The 25,836-nt window shown below is 39.8% G+C and overlaps 1 protein-coding gene across 1 annotated transcript; it reads left to right on the top strand.

The window, feature by feature from the left end:
* The first annotated feature begins 11,501 nt into the window (after positions 1-11,501).
* On the top strand, positions 11,502-20,357 carry LOC124281885. The gene is made up of 3 exons (XM_046717900.1): positions 11,502-11,587; positions 17,268-17,729; positions 18,820-20,357. Exons 1-3 carry the CDS (start codon positions 11,560-11,562, stop codon positions 19,062-19,064), a joined length of 735 nt encoding a protein of 244 aa, XP_046573856.1. The 5' UTR covers positions 11,502-11,559; the 3' UTR covers positions 19,065-20,357.
* Positions 20,358-25,836: the final 5,479 nt, after the last annotated feature.

The raw sequence follows: 25,836 nt of genomic DNA, 5'->3' as shown, positions 1-25,836 counted from the left end.
ATAGTTAAAATGTTCAATTATACTTGCAAAGGATCAGTCAACAGAAAGTTGTTTAAAAATAAAATAAAATAGATTATCGAAAACTACAAACAATATTTAGTCATGTATTAGTGGATGTCTCTCTCTCTCTTTGTGTGTGTGTGTGTTTGTGTGTGTTTGTAATGCCTAAAAAAATCCAGATCAATGATGTAATATGACATATGCTAAAAGAGGCCCGTTGCAAACCTGGGCACGGACCTCTAAATGTAACAGGTCTCTATCTGGAATAATAATAATAATAAAATTAAGTTATAAAAGGTGTATCTGAAAGAAGTTTTTAGAATAATAACTAGAAACACTCAAAAATCGCCCTGTAGTATTTCAATAGCGGATCAGATCAGATCCGCGATATGTCATATTTTGCACACACCTCAAATACACCCTAACAATATATTTTTTAAATTATGAAACTATCACTATTACATGCAAACACCTTTCAACTGAGGGTATATTCCCCTCAAAAAAATCAAAGGTGTGTCTGAAAGAAGTTTTTAGAATAATAACTAGAAACACTCAAACACCGCCCTGTAGTATTTCAATGGCGGATCGGATCAGATCGGCGATATGTCATATTTTGCACACGGCTCAAATACACCCTAACAATTTTTTTTAAATCATAAAACTATCACTATTACTTGCAAAAACCTTTCGACTAAAGGTATATTTCCCTTCTAAGAATTAAAGGAATATGTGAAAGAAGTTTTTGTCCATAAAATTTAGTCTTTCTTCGCTGTGTACCGAGAATGGAAGCCAGTGAGCTACAACATGCCGAATTGAAATTTTACTACAAATCTACTGTACTAATACTGTCACTAATAACAATTTTTTGACTTAAAATGAAGTGCCAGAATAGGTGACTTAACTTCTACATATAGGTTTTCAGTTGTCACAACACTCGGCGAATGTAATCAGCTTTTGAAAACAAATCAGGCTCAATTGTAAAAAAATAAGCGGCTAAAACTGGTCACGTGACGAGTCGAGGCATACTCTAAGAGGCTTGTTGAGGAGAGACCACTCCCCGTCTTCTTTTGTCGCTGGATATAATGATTTGCAAGAAAGTATAAACATGAGAAATGGAGAAATGTGTGCATTTGATTTTTAGTGCATATATGAATGGTCAAGGAAACATGTTTTTGGAAGCTTTAAAGTCAAAACAAGATATTTCATGGATGGCAACGTCGGCATGGATCCATTTACCGTTGTTAAATAAACAAGAGTGAAGTCATTCGTCACCACTCGCCCCTTTCCGTAACCTCAAAGAAGAGGCTTGTCCCGGAATAACAAAGTCATATCACGTGAAGAGTCAAATCTCACAGGGAATACATTGACCTATAGTAAGAAATATGTGTGTGTTGTGACTGTGAGATCTGCATACAGTATTGTGCGATTATCGACCTCGTGAGTGGATTGAACGGCAATATTAATGTGCGAAATTTGCTGGACTTTAAACTCTCATGTTCTTCTTCGAATCATGGAACTTTCAACCATTGCAGTGCAACATTGTCAGAGGATACACTGTGTTATTCGAAGGTCAAGAAGGTATGTTGGTGCCATTTCAAGGAATCCACTGCATTCAGCGCCACGATAAATGGTGTTATACGAAATTGTTCTCTTTGTTTATGGACTGTGGATTCATTGCCGACTGTTTGAAACCGATGCTATAGTTTGGCATGGAATGCATGTTGACCCGGTTTTTGGTAAAGATCTCTTCATCCAATGATCCAATCGATCTCAAACTGTGCAAGTGGATGTTTTGTCAGACAACCTAATCACATTGTAAATCACCGATTTTATGCATTTGTATTAAAGAATCAGTCTATGTAACTGTGAACAAAATAAACAGCAGAACGCAGACGGCTTGCAGAGGGAGGGAGCCAATGACCTGTAACAGCGGCAGTGCTGGGTCATAAAAGTAAACGTTCATCAATGTAGGTCAGCTATGCACTTGACAGGTATGAAGAGGTGTCACAGGTCGTGAATAGGGTAGGGTGGGTGCCACCAGTCCTGTTAACCATCATACGGAGTTTGTTTCTCTGAGTTGTTCAACGCAGACGGCTTGCAGAGGGAGGGAGCCAATGACCTGTAACAGCGGCAGTGTTGGGTCATAAAGGTAAATGCACGTGCAGTTCATGATAGTTACCTGTGCACTGCACAGTGATAGACCGTTTGGATCATTCACATTTACTACTTCTAGCTGTCATCATGAAAGCTTATGCAGATGATGCTAAACGTTTAATTAGAAATGTGTTGAATTTTTTTAAAAAGAGAGCAAACGTAGCAAACCGATTTATAAGGTGTCGGATTACATGAAACGTACAACTTTTGCCCTTGGCATGAAAAAGAACATCGTGCTAAAAATTGTGAAAAATAAACCAACAACCAATAAACAAAACCTTGTACAAAAAGGTAGGCATCCAAAGTTAGATTCTTTTGACATCAGGGTCATCAGAGATGTCATTCGCCGGCTATTTGCTAGAAATTAACACCTGTCCACAAGAAAGTTAAAACACATCCTTGCAGAGGATCACGACATTAATGTTTCTAGGTTTATGCTAAGCAAACTACTGCTCAAATTTGGATACAAGTACAAGAAGGTAGCAAACCAGAAACTTGTAATGTCTGAGAGATCTAATATTGTGAAAATAAGGTGTAACTATCTGAGAGACATTATGCAGGCAAGAGAGGATGGGTTCGAACCTATATACCTAGATGAGACCTGGGTCAATGCAAACCATACTGCTGCCAGACAGTGGCTACCCACTGATCCCAGTGATGGTAGGAAAATACCAACAGGCAAAGGTGAACGTTTAATCGTTCTTCATGCTGGTTCCGACCGTGGATTCCTACCTGGGTGTGATCTGGTATTTCGGTCAAAGAGCACAGATTGTAGGGACTATCATACAGAAATGAACTCAACGGTTTTCACACAGTATGTTGAGGAACAATTGTTGCCAGCTCTGCCTTACGAAAGTCTTGTTGTCAGGGACAATGCTCCCTATCACAGTGTTCGAGATCCAAACAATAGGTGCCCAACTTCCAATACAAAGAAGTCAGATATGCAGCAATGGCTAGCAAATAACAATATACAATTTTCAATTAAGGCCACTAAACCACAGTTGTACTCTTTGATTAAACGTAACAAACCTCCACCCACATATAACATTGACAACATGCTACGCCAACACGGCCATAAGGTCTTGAGATTACCACCGTACCACTGTGATCTCAACCCAATCGAACTTATCTGGGGAGACCTTAAAAGTTCAGTGGCCCGGAAAAATCAATCATTCAAGTTGAATGATAGATGTCAAGCACATTGTCAACACTGCTATATGTGACATTGACATTGCACGCTGGCATGCATGTGTTGAACATGTCAAGAAGGTGGAGAAAGAGTACTGGCTCAAAGATTGCTTGAAGGAGCAAACAGTTAATCCAGTTGTCATTCGTCTGGACACTGATGACTCCTCTGTGGAAGAATGGAGTGAACTTGATGCAGTTTAATTATGTTATTATATTTACAGATAATAATAGTATCCAGCCAGATATGCTCAAAGAAATATAACTTCTTTTAACAATGACAGCACTGACAAATTCCAACGACTTGTAGTGTAACATGAAACACTCATTTCACATAAAATTATCATGAAAATATAAATATTAACTATCTATATGCTTAAAGCTATTAGAAAAGTTGACCACGTTGCTTCGGAAGAGATTTCAACCCCGAAGTGTATGCTCGCTACCGATTTAACACAAAAGCCTGGATGACATCTGACCTGTTCAGCGATTGGCTGATCTACTTTGATAGACAGATGACTGACTGACTGACTGAGTTTAGTTTTACGCCGCTTTAAGCAAAATACCAGCAATATCATGGCGGGGGACACCAGGAATGGGCTTAACACATTGGGCCCATGTGGGGAATCGAACCCGGGTCTTCGGCGTGACGAGCCAACGCTTTAACCACTAGGCTACCCCACAGCCCGATAGACAGATGTGGTCGCGTGGTAGGCGTGTCATACAACTGTGCTAATGTGAAATTATCAAATGTCACGGTTCACTTCCTACCCCAGGGCACTACGGCCCACATTCAGCCCTTGGATGGCGGAAGTATTCGCACATTCAAGGCCCATTACAAGAAACACCTCGTCCGACATCTCCTCAACTGTGTGGATAATGATGAGGCCCCGGTAGTGAACCTGCGACAATCACTGAGGATGGTCAACAAGCCTGGAATGCAGTGAAACCTTCGACGATAGCCAACTGCTTCCGCCACGTTGATATCCTGCGTCAACATACAGAGGAAGACACAGACGACGACATGGTGCTTTCTGAGCTGGCCGAACAACTCAGAAAATTTGCCGATGCCAGCAATACAGACACCACAGAAGCCACGCCCACTGCCGAGGAGTATGTTGATATTGACATCCAGGTTGAGACTGACAGATGCTTCAATCATCGACATGGTCACCAATAAAGAAGATACCGAAGAAGAAAGTGGCGGTGATACGGAGGATCAGACAGCCCCACTACCCTGCTCGTTTGCTGACGCAAATAAATATTACGAAGGCCTACTCAGCAACTTTGAGAACAATGGCGACCGTGAAAACCTGGACAAAATGTTGTCCGTCGTGTTGCAAAGGAGCGACACCCAGTGTAATCAGTCCTCAATGAAAGACTTTTTCAAAACTGAATAATTGTAAAGGTATGATTGTTATGTTGTGATGCTGTTTTTGAATGTCTATACATGTACAATAAACGCTTGATGATCATAAACGTTTTGGATTTTCCTTGAGGTGTATGAAAACCAAAAATCCAGATATCCGGATATTCAATTATCCGGACGATTCACGTAAAAACGAATGTGTCCGGATATCCGAGGTCTCACTGTATTTACAGATAATAATAGTATCCAACCAGATATGCTCAAAGAAATATAACTTCTTTTAACAATGACAGCACTGACTAGTTCCAACGACTTATAGTGTAACATGAAACACTCATTTCACATAAAATTATCATGAAAATATAAATATTAACTATCTTTATGCTTAAAGCTATTAGAAATACATTTCTTTATTTGGAATGTGAACGACATCAAAACATAACACTTTTGTCTTCATTCTATCTTTTCTTCAATGAATGTGCATGATTGTGTGTGCTTGTGTCCGAGGGAACGGGGCTTTAACAGTTGTTGAGTTCTAACCATAGGTGGTCCAATTAATGATTTAGTGTAAATATACTTTCTGTGTTCTTTAAATACATTTCCACTGAGGTAATGCATAAACAAAATATGACTTTAACATTAAAAATTTAAAGATTTTAACCTACAGAAAAATTCTCACTAATGGGTTTTGTGGTTAATGTTGAACAACTCAGAGAAACAAACTCCGTATGATGGTTAACAGGACTGGTGGCACCCACCCTACCCTATTCACGACCTGTGACACCTCTTCATACCTGTCAAGTGCATAGCTGACCTACATTGACGAACGTTTACCTTTATGACCCAGCACTGCCGCTGTTACAGGTCATTGGCTCCCTCCCTCTGCAAGCCGTCTGCGTTCTGCTGTTTATTTTGTTGACAGTTACATAGACTGATTCTTTAATACAAATGCATAAAATCGGTGATTTACAATGTGATTAGGTTGTCTGACAAAACATCCACTTGCACAGTTTGAGATCGATTGGATCATTGGATGAAGAGATCTTTACCAAAAAACGGGTCAACATGCATTCCATGCACGTACAATCACCACAACAAGCCCGCAAGATCGCCAGAAATACACTCAGTTGGACCCATGAGAGCCGTTATGTCAACAAACTCACGTGTGTGTATTTGAATCTCTCACCGTCAGTCGCACGGTTCTTATAAAAAATCTTCACATTAGACAGCACAATTCTTTTAGCTACGTTCTTAGTACTTTCAATAAGACGATACATATTTTTCATGATTTTTAAACAATTAGATAATGCCATAAACGATTTAAGTAGTCGGGATTATGTTTATCAAAGTACCTCATCCATTACGCGTAATCTGATTGGTTTGTCGTATTTTCGCGCATAAGCATCGATAGGGGGACGAATCTTCTTGGAGGTTACGGAAAGGGGCGAGTGGTGACGAATTGATCGCTTCCGAGTGATACACGTATTGAGTAAACAGTCGCAGAAAATAGCGTTTTTGTCAATATTCAAGAAGGATGTTATCTTGCGAAAATATAAGCTAATAGTAACCATGTCATTAGAAACCCATAAGCGTATATACCTCAGGTCAAATATCTGTGTTTAATGCGGATTTTCGTTTGTTGATATATCAGTGTCGGCGACCAGGGAAGATAAAATCCAAAAATCGTTTTGTAAGTCCCGCCGAACCCTAACAAGTAGACGTTGTCTGATTGGTTAAATCCGTTTTGGCCGTCTCGCGTTTATTGGACAGTCATAGGTCGCCAGAAGATCAGCTGATGCGATCTTCTACTAGGTTTTGCAGACCCAGTTTTGCAGTGTAACGAATAATACTGAGCCCAAGTTTACTTAGACTTCTCTATAACCTGATATACCACAAATCGTTTGACACTATCAAACTTACTTCTTTCTTCATTGAGTACTGGGTTCAATGTGCGAAGCCCATTACTGGTTTTCTCCGCCGTGACATTGCTGGATTACTACTAAAAGCGGCGTAAAGCCAAACTCACTTGCTCACTCACTCACTCAATGAGTACACGTTATAGGGGCTGCTTGAGCATCGATCTACGCAGCTAGGATATGGTGACATGTGAAAATGACGATCCACTTTGAAAACTGTCCTAAATCGGGACTAGTTACGTCGGGACATTTGGTGCACAATGTTTGTGAAGGGCATTCTTCAACCACGCTCTGGTCCCTTGATGACATGAACTAAGTACACGTTAGTATTAATGAATTCTTTTTGAAAATTCCTCGTACGTCCTTGACCCCAAACGAAACATTTCTGATGAATTACCACCCAGAGTGAAACGTAGTTAACATTAGAACCACAAACATAATGTATGTGTTCTTCTGCCCTGTGTACTCTTGTGAGGCGTTAATTCTGTGTCGCCTTTTGTGAGCTGTTGTTTAAAACTCGATAACGTCCTCAGTTAGAGACACGATTGTTTTGTCAGAGACAAAGCATGCTGTATCAACGAGCTCTTCGTATGGATAATTTATAGAACATCTCAATGTGGATCATTCTCCTTTGTTTTTGTTTTCCTGCGGGTGCATATTTACATACACTTCTGACTCAACTTGTGTGATCGGGATATTGATTTCATTTTTGTGTCAGTTTTACAAGGAAAGGAAAGCAACAAAACTTTTCATAATAATAGTACATTTCCGTCCCTTTTGACAGCAACGTGATTGGCAAGATTCAGGAAAAGCATGCTAAATATGCGGACCTCGCCTTTAAAATGTCTCGCTTGCATCCCAAGTACACTGCCGTCAGACTCCCCATTGTTCTCGGTGCCCTTGGTTTAGTACCTCCTGATCTCTTGGCGCAGATCAGGAGAGTGCCCGGGTTCTCCACCGGGAGCACAGCCCTTCTGACACTCTGGGTAATGCAGAAGGCTACAGTGTTGGGGAGTCTACATACTCCGGAAAGTTATTGGTGGGTTCGTTTCCTGGCAGAAGCCCCATACGCTGTTTGGGCTGCGTGTAGAGGGGGCAAGGGCCCTGAGCCGACGATGAGCCTTACCAGCCTGACTGTGCCAGGATAACCCGAGCCCTCTCTGCTGCATTTTTATCTAAATCTGTAAAAACATAATGGTAATGATAATAATGATGTTTCTGTACCTCATGAATGGATTACGTCAATGCATGTCGAGTGATTACCAGTTCAACTAAAGTCTTTCATGAATTGCTGGTCAGCCACACTTCAGACGTATTTGTATGGTAAGGTGAGTGAGTGAGTGAGTTTAGTTTTACGCCGCGCTCAGCAATATTCCAGCCAAATGGCGGCAGTCTGTAAATAAACGAGTCTGTGCCAGACAATCTAGTGATCAACAGCATGTGCATCGATCTGCGCAACTGGGAACCTATGATATGTGTCAACCAAGACAGCGAGCCTGACCACCCGATCCCGTTAGTCGCCTCTTACGACAAGCATGGGTTACTGAAGGTTCATTCTAACCCGGACCTTCACGGGTCGTATGGGAACGTACTGACATCCAAAACCATTTCCATTTAAAGAAGAATACACCATGGCGATTCTTTAGGTCCTTCGCTCTTCTGTTCGTCACTAAAATATTCATGTGCTTTTCTCCTTCTTCGCCATGCTTGCGGTCCATTTATGGTGTAATCTGAGTAGAGGGTGTCACAGAAAATGACAAGTATATAATTCATTGGAATAAGACCTTACACGGTCTCTGGCGTATTCAGACCAACAGGCCTGTCCTTGTCCTTTTTAATAAATTCGCTCAAATTATTTATTACATTGAATTTTCTGTCCCTTTGGACACACATGTGATTAACAAATTCATAAAAAAAAGATGGCAAATGTGCGGAACTCGCTCACGAAATGTCACTATTACTTGGGTTTGTTGCCAGGAATACAGCCTTTCTGGTACTCTGGTGAATGCAGAAGGCTACAGTGTTGAGGAGTCTTCTTATTCTCCGAAAAAAGTAGTCTTGGTTGGTTGATTCGTATTGCATATCCACAAGTACATTGCTCACCGAAAAGACCAACCAAAACCCAAACACGGAAACACATGGTACAAATGGAAACAGACATTTATCTTTGCTCACATTATCTCCTCCACATATTCTGTTCTTTAGATTTTGTAAATGTTTCAAATAAGCAGCAAATTCATTAAGGTCAGTGATTAAAAACACTCGATGTCAGGCCAAACATATTCCTCCTAGAAAAAGGCTATTTAGCTGTGACAGTGATATAAATCGATCACCGAAAATCATTCATAATACCCGAAGGGGGGTTGGGGGATCGGTTATGTCACTTTATAGTAGTTAGCAGATTAAATTCGTGAAAACACACCTTTGCTTTTCTTTTTGGGAGAGTATATGATAATGCTACAACTATCCCATGTCTTACATCATGGACACACTGGTGGAATATTACAGTGTGACTACTTCCGGCTCAGGCACCTCACCGAAAACCAGAGAGTTCCTGGTCCAAATAAATTATTTTCGATAAAATCATTCTTGAAGTTTAGAACAACAATGTTTTCAAATTCTGTGGAATTGTGCATATACTTGTGCTATATCCAAAAGACTGGGAAAATAACCACAAGTATGTTAAAAGTCTTGAAATAAATAAGAAATTAACGAAAAAGGCTTGGAGATAGATCCTTCGGCCAAATAGATTCGTAATTTTGTTCAGAACCAGAGCGATCTGTGCATCAGAAATGCAACTGAATCATTTTTGTACAACTGTTGTATGATTATTTCTTCCGTCACAGGTTGTATTTTTATTGTTTTAACAGGTTTTAATTGCATAGATCACCAATTACATTAAATAAAGCATAAATAAAGAAAATGTTCAATTTATATACGTGCATGTCTATTATGATGGTAATAAAACTTTCAGATTGTTCCATCTGCCTGTCACGTGATCACTAAGAATACTCTGGAACTAAAAATTTGTGTTATTGTATGGAGATACAACAATGTAAAACCACTGTCTAGGCTATATATCACGGTCAAATCTTGCATGGAGAATATGCAGTAAAACATACCCTGAACTGAATAACTCAAATTTCACCAAATGTGGACATAGAACACTCTCGTTTTCAGGCGATGAATATTATCAGACAGTTTTGTTTGTTGGTAAAGTTCTTCATTCAACTCGAAAACGTTAGACTTCTACGTTCCACAATGTTGGATGAGTGAGGGCGGTTGTGCCTGTCTTTCAACGTTGGACACCATTAACGGGCTTTAGGGCTGGGACGGGTGGGTAATGAGAAGTACCTATATCAATACCCGGACCCGTTATGATCATGTGACTAATAGATGAAACAATGTTATATGTTATTCTTTTATGATCAAAAGGTGTATTGTCTTTGAAGATTTAGACAGATTTTGCAGTCAGTTGTTATAAAAATAATTCATGATTAAGATATTTAGCCGTCGAGCTGAAGAATATATTGCCATTTCTTACAAATTTGATGTCAAGAATAAACATATCGGGTATCCGGGTAGGGTAGGGTAATAGGGGGTAGGGTACCCGGGTAGAAAATATTGACCTGTCCCAGCCCTAATGGGCTTCACTCATTGTGCCCACTGGCGTGACGAACACACACTTTAACCACTAGACTACCCTATCTCTCCCGTCGCACAGCATGATCGTCAACAACAACTTAGGATCCCACTCATGACGAAAATTATCTTATTTTGTAAGAATATGGAACAGCGACGTTTTCACATAGATTATTTAAATGCAAAACCTTTACACAATTGTCATGTACGGTTCCTGCCAACCAGGGGCATAATATATTTATGACGGTATAGTTCTTCCAATACGAGTTCCTTCTGTTGACAGAAACTCCAGGTAAGAACGACTGCCAGATAAACAACAAATCCCTCGAGGCGCACCAACTAACCTTAACTTATTACGCAATTGTTGGAAATCAATTTTGCCAAGAAATGTGAGTACAGAGTGCCAGCTGGCATGACAGATTGAATATCGGGTGCATAACCGATACATGACGGTGTAAGCTCATTTTATTGCACTCAGTCACTCACATATATACGTACTGCTTGATAGTTCTGCGCAGGAACCAGGAGACTATCCATTTTATAGATAAAGGCGTCGGTTTTATCGTAGCTTGGACAATAAAACATTCCTCCTAATGACATCGATTCACTTTGTGAGTATTAGTGGTGATCCGATTAATTGAAATAATCGAAGATTGGTCGCAGTGACTAAACGACCAAGCAATCGATCATGTTTTCTCATAATCGAACACAAACAATTCTGGAACACTTGTTTTCATCAACAATATTTTTTACAAGGTTGGATTTGTCTGTTACATTTCATAAGCACTACAAGCGTTCCAAGTCATGATTGAATTTATCTTAAAGACACCAAGAGATTTATGTTCCTAACATACTAGTCATACTTTAAAGATGTGAAATTTTGCCCCAAACCCCAAAATAACTACATGTTTTTTTTCCTTATTTTTGTGTGCATTAACAAATTTCATAAGTGACGCTAACCAATTATTTTCGATGAGTGATCGGTGGTAATGAACAAATCATCAATTGTGAGATTTTAACCAATTCCCAACACTAGTATCACTGAATGATAAAGTCTTGTCTTTGACACGACAGAATATTGATAGAATATTTCCCAGTAGGCGATGCATTATCTATCGTACTCACAAAAGATCACACTAATGAAGAGAGGCATGTTAGACCAATTGCAATTGCTCGTCAATATTTAACATGTTTTCATGACTGCGCTTGTGTATCGCTATCAGTACAGGATAGCACTCTTACACTGGGAGGGCAGGATCTACGCCAGTGCTACGCTAGTGCTTCTGGACAAAGATGGACTTCTCTATGACCATTTTTGCAGGTAATTACAAGTTGTCACAGATTACATGTGCTTTTTAATAATCCAGTTTCAAACATTTCAGGGTTATACAAAGGAACTGCGTAACATTAACTGGTGGAATTCCAGAATATTCCACAAATATTCACGAGATAGTAGAAGCGATTCATATCTGTGATATGGAGTACAAATGATATCTGAAGTAGGACTTTTATTCACATTTGATTATATGGGGCGTGAAACGGCAATAACCCTCAAACAATCTCTAGGTTGGGGATATTTCATAATAGCTTGTAATATTCTGATAATTCAATTGAAACACCTTCGTCGACTCCTGAAATCATCACAAGATTCATTTCAGGGCTGAATTTGAAAAAACCCCGCAACTCACAATACATTCCATCGACATTAAACGCAAATTGTATTTTATTGCTAAACAGTATTGTCTACGTATGAAAGAATTCGAACATGTTTGTTTTGTTCAATGTTTATTTCCATAATGCACTTGAACAGTATCTTTGACTACAAGCTTGTTCAATGTTGCTGGAGTAGCGTCAGGTTCTTACATGAAGTAGGCAAGACATGAGTAGGGACAAAGAAAAGTTCAGGCTCAAATATGTTGTCAATTTGGAGATAAACTACCGGGAAAAAGAAAGTTATCACTTTTAAAGTAATCGCCAAAACGCAATATGGTCCCGATAACAACACAGCTGCCTGGAAACTTCGTACGAATCGAGCATTTTTTAAAAACATGAAAAACATAGTTGTGGGATATTGTTCAAATGCACGTGCCTGGTTGTGGCACAATATTGATGTTGGACAGAGTAACAAAAAGACTACAACGAATATGCCAAGACTTACGAAAGCGCAATGAGAAAGCGCGATCGGTATGGCAAAAACGAGGGCTTCACAACGTGATTTGGCAAGAACCTTCATCTTCAGCCAGACCACCAAATTGATAAACCGCTACCAGCAAACAAACCAGACCCCAAACCGCCCAAGATCAGAAAGACCAAGAGTCACGACACCGGCCGAAGACCGCAACATCAAGCACGTCCATCTTCAGAACAGATTCGTGAAGGCAAGGTCAACGGCGGCAACACCACTAGAACACGTAATCAACAGAGGAACGGTCCTTCGACGACTCGGTATTGCTGGTGTACGAGTCTATTTCCCCTTCCGTGGAATGGCCGTGACCCGTCTACACGTCAACGCAGACTGCAATGGGCATGAGCTGTACGTCGGTGGTAGCGACATGACTGGCAGAGAGGGCTCTTTATAGAGGAAAGTCTGTTAGTCTGTTCAGAAATGACGGCGAAGTTTTCGGACGTAGAGGAGATCGACTGGCGCCAAACTGCGTTCAAGAAGTTAATCTGTCCGATGGAGGAGGCATCATGGTATGGGGCGGCATATATGGCCAAAGAACCACAGGATAGGGATGAAGTGCTGAGACCTTTTGTCGTTCCCTTTATTCGACAACAGCCGAGATGCGTCATTTTGCAGCACAACAACCCGAGGCCTCACACCGATAGAATTTTCGAGAATACCTGCACAACGTTAACGTCAACGTATTGTCCTGGCCAGCGCGTTCACCACACATGAACCCCATTGAACTTCCCTAGGTTCATCATGATCGTCAGCATGTACTGCCTCCAACGAACCGACAGGAACTTAAACAGGATTCTTGACTTACGATGTCAATGGAGAGACGTGTGTTGGCGTGTATGGATGTCCAGGGAGGTCATCCTCGCTGTTGATGGTGTGTCCCCAGACTCTTGTCTCATTATGTGAGTCTTTATGCACTTTTTGAATGAACCTCTGATTTGTGTAATTTTTAATTTAGACCCCTTGTCTCTTTGTTAATGAATTTCAACACGCGCAAGACCAGCATTAAACTAAATTTTCTGTCAATTCATTGGAAAATGATTTCTGTTTGTAAAATACTTATCATAAATCTCACACACGTCTTTGTTTCGATGTTTTGGCCAGGTGAAGTCGGTTATAACTTTCTTTTGCCCGGTACTTTATTTCTTTGTGAACTTGGAATCAAGTTTGTGTAATTCATTTCAAAGGCAAGCTGTTTCACTTGATCGCCTATACATTGTCTGAAACGTATTGTTACTGATAGAAAGGGGGGAAATGGAAATTAACGCCTTTTACCTTTAGTATGAAATACAGATGTTCTCTCAGTTTGATATTGTTGAGTGAGTGAGTGAGTATGGTTTTACACCGCTTTTAGCAATGTTCCATCAATATCACGGCGGGGGACACCAGAAATGGGCTTCACACACTGTACCCATGTGAATGATACTGTTGAGAGTATACGTAATAGTTCTGTCCAATTTCACAAACATCTCAGAATATCTCATTTGAATAGATTATATTAATGTTGAAATATAATCAGAGAAATGAATTTACGTAATTTTTTAAACTGAATATATACTACTCAAAAGAAGTTAAGAGTCAAGGGTAGATTTCAGCATGACATTTAATTATGCAAATCAAACATATAAAACAGTTCCAAGCATGAATATGGTTCGAATTGGTGTATGCTGTCCTAAAGCTAAGCACTGTGTGCAAACCATATGCCCTATGCAAACTCAATGACTGTAAGCATCCTTTGAACAATCTTTAATTCCGGAAATAACGGGTGACACCACGATGCGCTCCTAAACATGCAGCATATCGTTGAGACATACTGTCAATCAGACCGCGAATACACATCTGTGGGATAGCCTGCCACTCTGCCTGAAGAAACTGGACCAATTCTTGAAGATTACCAGATTGATAATCATTGTCCCTCAGCCTCCTTCTTAACTCGTCCCAAGCATACTCAATCAGTGCCGGATCAGGCGAGTATGAAGGTCAGTCCATTCTCACAATGCCAGTTTGATTGAGAAAATCATTCACATGTCTGGCCCGATGTGGCCTAGCATTATCATCCTGAAGAAGAGAACAAGCTCCAATTTGGCGAAGAGTAGGAACAACAAACAAACGGACGCACAATTTCGTCCCTGTATCTGATACCAGTCAAATTTCCCTGGACAACATACAGAGGAGTCCTGTGGTACACATATCATCTCTCTGACGTCTAGCTGTGACGGCGCGCTGACGTAAGGCCAACTGTACGACATACTGGTGATCAGGCTGTGATGTTGATCTTGGCCTCCCAGAGCGGGACGATTTTTAATTGAATTGGTTGCCTGGAACCGCTTCCATAGTCTACCAATCACGCTGGCTACAACCAATCCTCCGGGCTACATGTCTTTGTGTCAAACCATCCTGGAGCCACGCAATGGCTCTTGCCCTATCAACTTTGCATAGATGACGTCGAACCATGATGAAAAGTCATTTGAGAACAGCATGATCGCGGTGGCGACTTTTATTCTCAAATTTGCATAGAAAACGCAGACTGCACGTGCAATAACAAAACGACCTAACAAAGTTCAGGCAACGTTGTATTCGTGCGATGCAAACAATTTTGTTGACACTTTCTTTCATATCAAATTGGTCAATTTTCGACGGATTGCCACAACTGTTGTGTTTGCATAGATCACATGTTTGCACACAATGCATATTCATATTCATGCTTGGAAATTCTGTTTTATATGTTTGCTATGCATAATTTAATGTCATGCTGAAATGTGCTTTTGTCCCTTAACTTTTTTACGCAAGTGTAATATTATGGTGCTACTTTCTTATGTTATTAGAGTGTTTTTCTTTTAATTTCTAATTTGTAATATCACATTGATTAAGTGATAGTTATTATGGGTCACAATGTTTAAAGTTTTGAATGTGGGTTGTGGCTCGCATCTTGCATCATACATATATATTCAATGGCAATAGCATTTGTAGCGACACACCTTTTTGATAGCGTTTCAGAGTTGCCTCCCTTTGCAATCTTGTTTATTTCCGGCTCTCGTCATGCCGTGGAGTTTTCCATAACGTTCTGATAGAGCCTAGCTTTGCTAGAATGCTCGAGAACTGTGTAAGAACTATATGAAGGCTGGTTGTTGAGTTGTGCGACATGGGATTTCACATGACTGGATTTATATACATATGTCTGCCATCATTAAGCTGATCAACGTTTCAAAACGGACAGTGCTTGTCTATTCAACTGCTGTCATTGTAAACAACCTTCATTCAGTATATCTGTTCTCACTCTAAATGTCAAGACTGGTGAGTTAATATTTTATATTTGTGACCCAATATTTTATATTTGTGACTCAATTGTATTGTCCTAGAAATATGTATTGTCATTCATTGTAGTTTGCTCATTGTTTGTTCAATATATTATTGAATATTTTAGACTTACTATTCTGTGCATAGGGGACTCTTAAACCTTTTGTCACGGCAAAATTGTTAACCGTAACACTTACATAAAGCTATTTTCTGAATCACAATTTCTTCTTGTATCTATTAGTTGTTTTTGGAAATTTCGAGTTTCTCTGATCATTTCACTTATTTTCGCATTATTTCAAGTTTATTTCGAAAGTTAAATTTTTCCGTTGGTTTTTATTTCATTATTTTATTCAATTGTTTCCCTGCTCTTGTTGTCCTGCTGTTAACTGATCATTATCAGTACACACAGTACATACATGTTATCATTCTACCGAATCTTACTATCATTTAAAAACAATATGGGCTTTGTGCAATGGTATACCAACAGCGTTCATTGCGTGTTACATCGTTTTTCTGAAATGATTGGTCTTGTTTTTCTCCTTGCTGAACCGTAAACTCCACATAACAGCAGATCTAACAATATATTTTCTATTCAACGATTGTAGCCATTCAATGCCATTCCTGTCAATACCACAAGACGTCATATGTTTAAGTTTTCTTTCAATTGGTCAAGGTACACTCGTGATGTTTTTTCTCCTCCTGACGACCAGTTAACTGTTCCGAAAACAAAGCAATATTGTTATGTCATCTCTCGTCCGATCAGTGAAGATCCGGGGTAGATTAGGTCTTCAGCAACCCATGCTTGCCACAAAAGGCGACTATGCTTGTCGTAAGAGGCGACTAACGTGATCGGGTGGTCAGGCTCGCTGACTTGGTTGACACATGTGATCGGTTCCCGATTGCGCAGATCGATACTCATGCTGTTGATCACTGGTTTGTCTGGTCCAGACTCGATTTTTTACAGACCGCCGCCATCTAGCTGGAATATTGCTGAGTGCGGCGTAAAACTAAACTCACCTCTCGTCCTGTGCCGAGAAAAAACAGGCACGTGATGTCTCCTTTCATTCTCTCGACCAGTTAACAAAGTATGGTCGCAATTACGGCCAATTAACTGTTTCCTCAATAAAGTAAGGTCGTACTGTCTTCTCCAATTATTTCGACCAGTTAGCTATTCGTATATAATTTGTACAAATCGTCTCATGCTACCCCTACGACCAGTTACCTGTTCTGATACCATACGGTCGTTATGTCTTCTTTCATTACGGCCAGATTATGACTTGAGTTGACTTTATTGCTGAATCGATGGCATTGCGTTCGATCAGTGGGTCGATCACTTGATGATCTGGGCGGGGATGAAAACGATAACTTGTTTCAGATGATATTGACAGCTTTGCCTAAGAATGCATGGAGTTAATTTGTTTACAGGGCATGTCATGTATTGTGAATACACAAAAAGTGATATGTCTCAAAATGCATCCATACTAAATATAAGCCAGACTCTAGTGTTTTACATTTATTACAGGCTTCTATTTTATCGTCTGTGGTTCCTGCACAAACATCAACGTCATTTCTACCGGAGACTACAAGATGTACAATACACACGACTACGGCGTTGACGTCAAGAATAGGTCAGCAACTCTCTTCAGGGTCAAGGGGTGCAACGATGGACACATACGACTGTATGATGGCCACGACTTCAGCACAGCCAAGAACGCCTACATTTTGCTTGGTGGATGGGGAAATGATAAGTGTTTGATGGAGCCGTGCAGTAGTTGTTCAACCCGATACTCGCAAAGATACCGGTACTTGAATTGTAACGAGATGAGGCCAATGTGGGTCAACTGGACTGGCAGACTGCTTAGCGTCGGTGAAGGGGCTTACGTGGGAGAACAAACCTTCATGTTTACTGAACAGCAGAGGGACTTTGAGGTCCAATATTTTGCAGTTGGATCCGGTTGGAAAGCAATATTTGACTGGGAATTTGGTAAGTATAACCAATAGCTCTTAGATACGTGTGGGTCCTGATTTGTTTTGCAGATATTTTCATCATTTTGAAAAATATTCAAAATTTTGCGTATTTGATCGAACTACCAAGCGGTTGTTTAACAGTCAGTGTCCTTTTGTTGTTATCTTTATTGCTGTGCTCATAAGTGCATCAAAAATATTTATCTATTTTTTGAAGCATTGACAGAATATTTACTACTGTCGTATTATATTGTATGTGCTTCTGGCCAAGAAGATCTTTGTGCAAATAATTACCCGAAGTTCTCTCTTTACTGACGATAATAAAATGGTCATTGCTACACCTATAAAGTCAAAGTGGGTGACCTCATAATTTATCGTTTGTTATTATTTGTTGTACTAAACAATATTGCGGTAATATGGCGGTGCTTTGTAAATAATCACATGTATACAATTTGGATAAATGATGTGTGTCTCTCTCTCTAATTAAGAACATTTGCACAGCTACAAAACCATTTTCATTACCATAAGACATGTCTGCTAAAGGCTGAGAGAATTGTGCGATTCAAGCTGTATCATAAGAATGTGTTCTAATAACTTTCAAACAGTAATGATATCAGGTGTTTGCGAAAAGGTGAGCGCGCCCTGCCCTATCAATGCAACCCGTCGCAAACACATCTAAAAGCAAGTAAACTGTTCACGTGGAAAAACAAAAGAATACAAGGTCATTCCAATTCAAGTTCCATCAGAATGTTCATGCCTAATTTGCGGGCTGCGGCATGATGCGGCTGAATTTTGCATAACCTTCCATGTCAAGTCAAACTAACATCTGAATCCATATTACACTTTTTGACAGCCTTTTGGGGGGCCTAAATGTAACCCTCATCAACTAACATTGGAGCACGTCTCCGCTGACAAGAGCATGCTCAATTGTTTTCAAAAGTTGTGAAATGTACATACCTGTGGCTAGACATACTTGAATATCGCTCGACAGTAAAGGAAGGTTGACTGTTGAACAGTTATTGGACTTTGTGAACAGCTCCTTGTCACTTTGATTCTTCACGCATTGATCTGGATATAAAACAGGCTCTAAAACTATGCTCTTTGTTTAGATGGCTACCCCGGGAATTACTTTGAGCGGGTGGTGCCTTATGGTTGGAGTACACGCAAAATGTTGTCTTCAGTGACGGCCACCTCTATGGTAAACTGCATCGAAATTTGCCAAGGCAGGATCAGTTGTAGGTCAGTCAGCTACCAGAACACAACCAACACCTGCCAGTTATACTTTGAACGAGCACGACCCGTTGATATCCACCCTGACAACACTTGGGAAACATGGATGGACAGAAATGTGTGAAATATGCTCCTTATGACTTTGATGGGTATTGCGACGAAAACACATGTACTGGGCCATTCGTGACCCACTCGTGTTATTCAAGCCGAATAGCGATTTGTGCGCCTCTCGAAGGATTTCACATCCGTGTGTGGGTATCAGAACTACATCAAACAAGACGGAGAACTCTATTTCTGTTTTATTCTAACATTTATAAACGTTACTGAACCAATCGTTGAACTGTTGGAAACATATTCTAATGTGATTATTGCCAGTTGTACACCTTTCATTTCCAAATGTACATGTCTAAATACGGTTTAAGAACAGCAAATGGGATTTCTCTTCCTAAATAGGCAATTAAAATAACATTTGATTTCAGCTGTAATTAGTCCCAAAATAGACACTCAAAAATGACAGAAAAAGCAACTGAAACAAACGCACGTGTGTGTGTATTTGGATCTCTCACCGTTTATGGCCCTATCCTTATCAAAAACGTTAAATTAGGCAACGCGATTCTGTTAGCTATGTTCTTTGTAATGCAAACTGACTAAGTATATATTTCATGATTTAAAAAAAATATCACATACTTCCATACCAGAATAAAAATTGCCGGGGATATGTTATCAAAGTAGCCCAATCCTTCCGCGTATTCGAGCATTGTCGATTTTCGATGGCAATCATCGATAGATTAGTTGCTTCCAGCTGCTAACATGCTACCAGAAAATTGTCCTTGGTTCCACTCCACAAAATGGTGGCCGAGATAGGACATTGATCTAGCGAATACGATTCAAATACGATTATACCATTCTCCAGGTATACATATATTCAGAATACTCCACCATCAGTGCAGTGAGGTGAATATTACCATCATTACCTATATTGCTCTAATCACTGCTTCTTTTTATTAAACAGCGTTTGATTTTACCTGCCACCGTAATACCTTTGTAGTGATTTGTATTAATTTGTAAAAGCACTTCACTTAAGAATACAGTTGTTGATTACATCCCATCTTTATGTCGTTTGTTGGTTTTACACCAAGTTTTTTCCTTTTGTTCTGGTTATATTTCAACTTTGAAATAAGTATGTATAGATGTCTACAGCACACAGAGATGTGTTTATTTCATTTCCTCAATGGGGTGTATCTGCATTCAATAATATATGCATTATAAAAAAGATGGGCGTTTGACACGTTACTCGTGTTATTATAGACGTACAATTTCCCTCTTAAGCACTGTTAATAATACTGTCTGTTGAATGTCCCACTAAAATTGTAAAGGTACCCACAAATATGTTGTTGTGATCTTGTCTGTAATCTGATATGACCTATCCACTGAATAAATGTGGTGCAATCAATTTGTGTCGGACTCCTTATATACAGTCAATGTGATAAAGTGCTGACGATCATCCATTCTATTTGGCAACAAACACCCAGTTTGGGGTACGAACCGGGAATACTTGGTTTAAACGTCAACCGGTTGGCAGAAATAAACTGGGATTACTGATAAAAAAACAATGGCAAGTAAAGCAGGGCTTTCTAATGACAAACGGTTGACAAACCATAGCGCCAGGAAACGCATGATTCAAACTTTGTCTGACAAAGGTGTCCAGCTCACCAGATCATGCAAGTGTCGGGGCACAAAAAAGTTCAATCCACCAACAGTTATTCCACAATGAATGAAGAACAACACCAAAACATAAACAGACTTCTGTCGTCCAACTGTGATTCCACACCACGTGACACAGGCCTGTCTCTCCCTTGCCAACAAAATGCACCAAAGCCTCAGTCGAATCAGTCCCAATCAGTCATGTTCCAGATGAATTCAATTTCCCATGATATCCATGCTGTTCATACTCTTTTTTCTGGTCCAATTTACGGTGGAGTATTCAACTTCACTATTTCAAATGATTCTTCTTTCAACCAACCACCTGCACCGAAAAGGCGTATTTTGCCTGTTGTCGACTGGGAGATCGGACTAAAGTTAGAGTTATCGTTCCTGACAAGGACACTGACGCGATCCAAAACTAGGTCAAAGTCAAAATGTTGACAAACGTCAATAATTGTGAACCGTCTTCTTAGCAAAAAGTTCACCATTCCTGCGTTTTATTGTTCTCTTGCAGACTTTCACTGTTGTATCAGTTAACGTTGAAATATATTGACAGGTTTTTGCTGTTTGTATCCAACCACAGTCACCAACTTTCTGTCACGAATAGATCAGGCTACACATTTGCGATCTACGACTAAATATTAAATATGCGATTGTACTCGTTAAGAATAAACTTAATCTTTACAAGGGGGTGTGGGTAATAAAATCGTCATGAAACGAAGTTGGAAACTGATGAATTGTGTTGTTTTTCGTACCGTTTTCTACAGTACTATATTGGGGTTCGTATGCGATTCCAGTAGGCGTGAGCCATTTGGTTTCCTCTGCGCCTTAATACGGATCAGCTGATTACGTTGTAAACGCATAACAAGGTGTGGCTTTGAGTTCATAAGTACTGGTTTCTCGGTTTAATTACAGAATGGGTAATAAAAACAATAACCCACGAGGTACGAGTGATTATGGGAAATATGTCCCGAGTGAAATTAAAGTTCACTGTCCCGAGCTTTAGGGACTCACTTGTCCCACTTAAGGTAACGCCTTTAGTCAGTATCTTGCTAATTCTATTTCCCCAAATTCAGTTTTAACAACAAGCAGGTTGTAGGAATTCAAGGGCTGTAATATTCTTATCAGTCTTCCTATTAGGTCACCGTCAACTTTAACTATGTCATTGATGTTGATCGAGGTAAGTCTAATGGCGGCCATGTTTGTTTACAAACAATGCAAACGATTGTTTTGGTTTTGTTAAGGTTATTTATTTATTTATTTTAAACAGACTACTATTTATAACGCAATTTCATTGCAAAATAATGATGTCTAATAAAAAGAGTATTCATATTCTTTAACCATCTTGTTTTCTTTTTTTAAATCTCGGAATGTGTGAGTACAGCACGTTCTATCAATGAAACGTTGAAAAGTTGTCAATGAACTTGGGTAATGAAAAGTAGTTCCGTCAACCAATCATATTTCTTCTCTGCTTAGCTGACCAATCAACGTTGAGAATCACTGAAAAGATCATAATAGTGTGCGATTATCACAAAAATAATCATCTGTGTATCCTAGACCGTATGGGTAATAAAACATGTTATTAGAGGAAGTATGATATGGGCCACCAAAGTCTCCATTGCAAACCTTTTCAGTCTTTTTAGTTTGCTTCATAACGGTGTTAGAACCTACACTGAAACGTCGCTCTCACTGTAAAAAAGAAGTTGTTCATCCATATCTTGTTATCCTTCCTTACTGCTTCAACTTCTAAAAGCCTCTCAAAGAAGTTACGATGTCATTGTTGAAGGGAACAGGCAAGCTACGTTGCTCCATTGGTTTCTGACTGCTCCTCAAATATGACTGGCAATTGTTACATAAACAACACACACGAAAGTAAACACATTGTTAACGTACTCTGCCATTTCTACAGGCTGAAATATATACTTGAGCATTTTAAAATTGTAACCTTCATAATACATGAAGGAAAACTATGTTCTATGAATAACACCGTATCTACACCAAAACGTCACATTCATTGCAATAAAGAAGTTGACTTCTTCTTTACAACTTCTAAATATGCCTCTCAAAGAAATTCATAATACACGTTCATTGTAGGAGCCAAGAGGGGTTCAGGGGGTTCGAATAGCCTAAATACCCGATCCCGTTAGTCGCCTCATACGACAAGTATGTCTTGCCGAAGAACAGTTCTAACCCAGATCTTCACTGGTTTGGTACATCCCCGTGATGTTGTTCATCTTCCAGTTCTATGTTTAACAAAGCCCCACAAACTCATTAAAGAACAGGAAATGAATTGAAGCCTACTGCTTATTTTCTTGAAATGTTAAGATCGACATCTTGAAATTTCAACTTACAATCTTGAAATTTCACTAAAAAAACATAGAAAACGCATGGCCCTAAAAGGCTTCCGTACTGATGGACTTCCATACCTATAAAAGACTTCCGTAGAAACCAATATTGTTGTAAACTTGCGTGTGTTGATTAAAAAACTGGGGAACATATTTTATTGTACTTTTGATTTGTTCACCTTTAGTTGCCACCGTGTTGATGCCTCGCATCAGAGTGTTCTTGCTTTGAACTACAAGTTGTGAACAGGCGTTGTGTAACTCTATCTACCAGCTACCAGGGTCTATCTGCAGTGAAAATCACAAATGGATTGTGTATCCTGATTTAATGACTGCTACAGCGAAGTTAGATTTCCCAAGAGGCCGTGATTGACAGATGTCTGGCCTCACTGTATGTTTCACACTACCTATGTATACTGACGATGATTACGTAAGTTAGTACACGGAGTTGACACATTATTGTTATTACAATTGAAGTCGTTAAAGGACAAGGTTGGACACATCGATAAGCTTCCTCTACCCGCTCAGCGTGAGGTACCGTTATCAATGTATAGATGACTGTAATTACAAGAACCGACCCCAGCAACCCTTGCTGTACTGTGCTCATTGAATGATCTTAGCACTAAGGTAATCGTAAGTTTCATGATAAAGCATGGTAGTTACAATGATAGAACGAGTGAGTGAGTTTTGTTTTACGCCGCACTCAATTTTCCAACTATATGACGGCGCTCTGTGAATAATCGAGTCTGGACCAGACAACCCAGTGATCATCAGCATAAGCATCGATCTACCCAAATAAATCATATATCCAAAGAAAGAGTACATATATAAGGAAAGTCACAAAATAATGACACAACACGTATTGAGTGAGTGAGTTTTACGCCGCTTTTAGCAACATTCCAGCAATATCTCGGCGGGCGACACTAGAAATGGGCTTCACACTTTGTGCCCATGTGGGGAATCGAACCCGTCTTCGGCGTTATCAGCGAACACTTTAACCACTAGGCTACCCGCCACACTGATCTGCAACTTCTCAATAATACTAGCTGTGAGAGTGAACATCCCATTTTACCTGACCAAGGATGAGCTGGACTTTAATCGTGATTACTAAGTGCATTATGATATAGTCGGAATTAGTGTAATAGAAAAAAGTACAAAGGACTGCTATTAGTAGAGATTCCATATTATGGGTTTGTTCAGAGAAATCATACAAGTACTACTCTTATTCTACTTCTGAAGACGAAGTTCGAGTTTGTTTTGTTTGGTAACTAGGCGACATTTGAAACACACATGAACGATCCAATGGGAAATATATCGTACCTCGTGGGTTATTCTCTAAAAGTTACAGGTAGAAGATTTCAAATTTCTTGCCATTATAGAAGCTGACAAGGTTCCAATTTCCTTTTACTTCAAGAATAGTTTGTTTTTTTATGTCACCAGATGTACCAGCTGATAATGAATGGAGAGTGTGCCCAATTTGCATGCAGCATGATGTGGCTCAATTTTGCATAGCCTTCCATGAGTGACTTCTTTGATTCGGCCTGTCAAAACGTCGCCTATACAGAATAAAGAATACAGGGGAATTTGATGCATATAAACGCGTTTTTAACATTATAAAGCGTTGGTTTTGGTCAGAACGACCAAACGTCAGAACACACCTATTCATCAAAGCATCAGTTCCAGGAAATCTTTTTATAGATATCACGCAACCACATTTAGACATTCAATCTGTTTGCAAGCGCTTGGGTCAGCACTGAAAATACCTCCTAAATCCAAACGATCCCGTGGAAATGCTTGGAGTGAAGAAGAAACAAAGTGTCTTCTCGATATCTGGAATGGATTACACATACAGGCGCAACTTTACTGTGCATCAACCTCGGATATGGTGCTTTACCGGAACATCTGACCAACTGCAGTCTGATGATGATGATGATGACGGTTCCGCGGCAGGGGAAGCGGTGAATAGTAGTCTAGAGGTTTCACTTAATAATGTGATGGAAAATTTTACCAAGTCTAATGAGATGATTGAAGGCAGGCAGATAGAACTTGAGAAGGCACGTTTGGATTATGAGATGACGAAGCAGCAAAACGTGATTTTGAGCTGAAGAAAATGGAGATGGAAGAAAAAACAGAAAGCTGCAGACAGACAACATCAGCTCCGAATGTTTCAGTTGCTTCTTGACAGCCGTGCTCAGAAGTATCCAGGTCCTAGCTCTGCGCAACTCCAACCCCCAGGCCCGTCTAACACCACCTTGCAGCCGTCAACCTCCAGTCCACACCTGTGAGAGGACTTGATGATTCCAGCGGCCTGATGGATACCTCAACTGGCTGGCGTCGGTCTGTCACCATGGGCGCCAATGGCAAGACGTTCATTAATATGTAGACATGGAACTGTTTATCGTTAGTCCAATCTCTTTAACGTTGTGCTTTTTAAAGGGACCTTTTAATTACATTATGCCAGAAAAGGTAGAATATTGGTTGTCATAAATTATTGTTTCCTCTTTGCTGCCAGATTGCGTTTTTTAGTTCGTTATTTTAAAAATAACGTAATAAATGTCAAACAATGTTTTATTTCAAGCAAATGATGTTTCTTGTCAAATTGTATTTCACATTATTCTTGCGTTAACAAAGTAGAAACATATTCTGGAATATTATTTGACTTTAACTGATTAAAGTGAAGTGAAATGTTCGTTGAAGTTTTCTGTTCATTTTCTTACGCTGCTCCCAAAGTGCCTCGCTGACATCCCTTATGTTCTTGCCATTTGCATTGAGTCTAGCCTCGTTGTATCCAGATCCTGGTTGGGCAGTGCCCTTCTCTGTTATTAGTCCCACTCCAGGTTACAACTACAG

Source organism: Haliotis rubra, unplaced genomic scaffold (genome assembly GCF_003918875.1).
Source record: "Haliotis rubra isolate DU_JTF1 unplaced genomic scaffold, ASM391887v1 Scf29, whole genome shotgun sequence".
Taxonomy (NCBI): domain Eukaryota; kingdom Metazoa; phylum Mollusca; class Gastropoda; order Lepetellida; family Haliotidae; genus Haliotis; species Haliotis rubra.
Note: the sequence above shows the minus strand (reverse complement) of the source record. Positions and strands in the feature narration are given on the sequence as shown.

Coding starts and splice junctions, on each gene's coding strand:
- LOC124281885 (XM_046717900.1), top strand. CDS start 11,560: ATGGACTTCTCTATGACCATTTTTGCAG. Junction 11,588..17,267: donor CTCTATGACCATTTTTGCAG/GTAATTACAAGT, acceptor CATTTATTACAG/GCTTCTATTTTATCGTCTGT. Junction 17,730..18,819: donor AATATTTGACTGGGAATTTG/GTAAGTATAACC, acceptor CTCTTTGTTTAG/ATGGCTACCCCGGGAATTAC.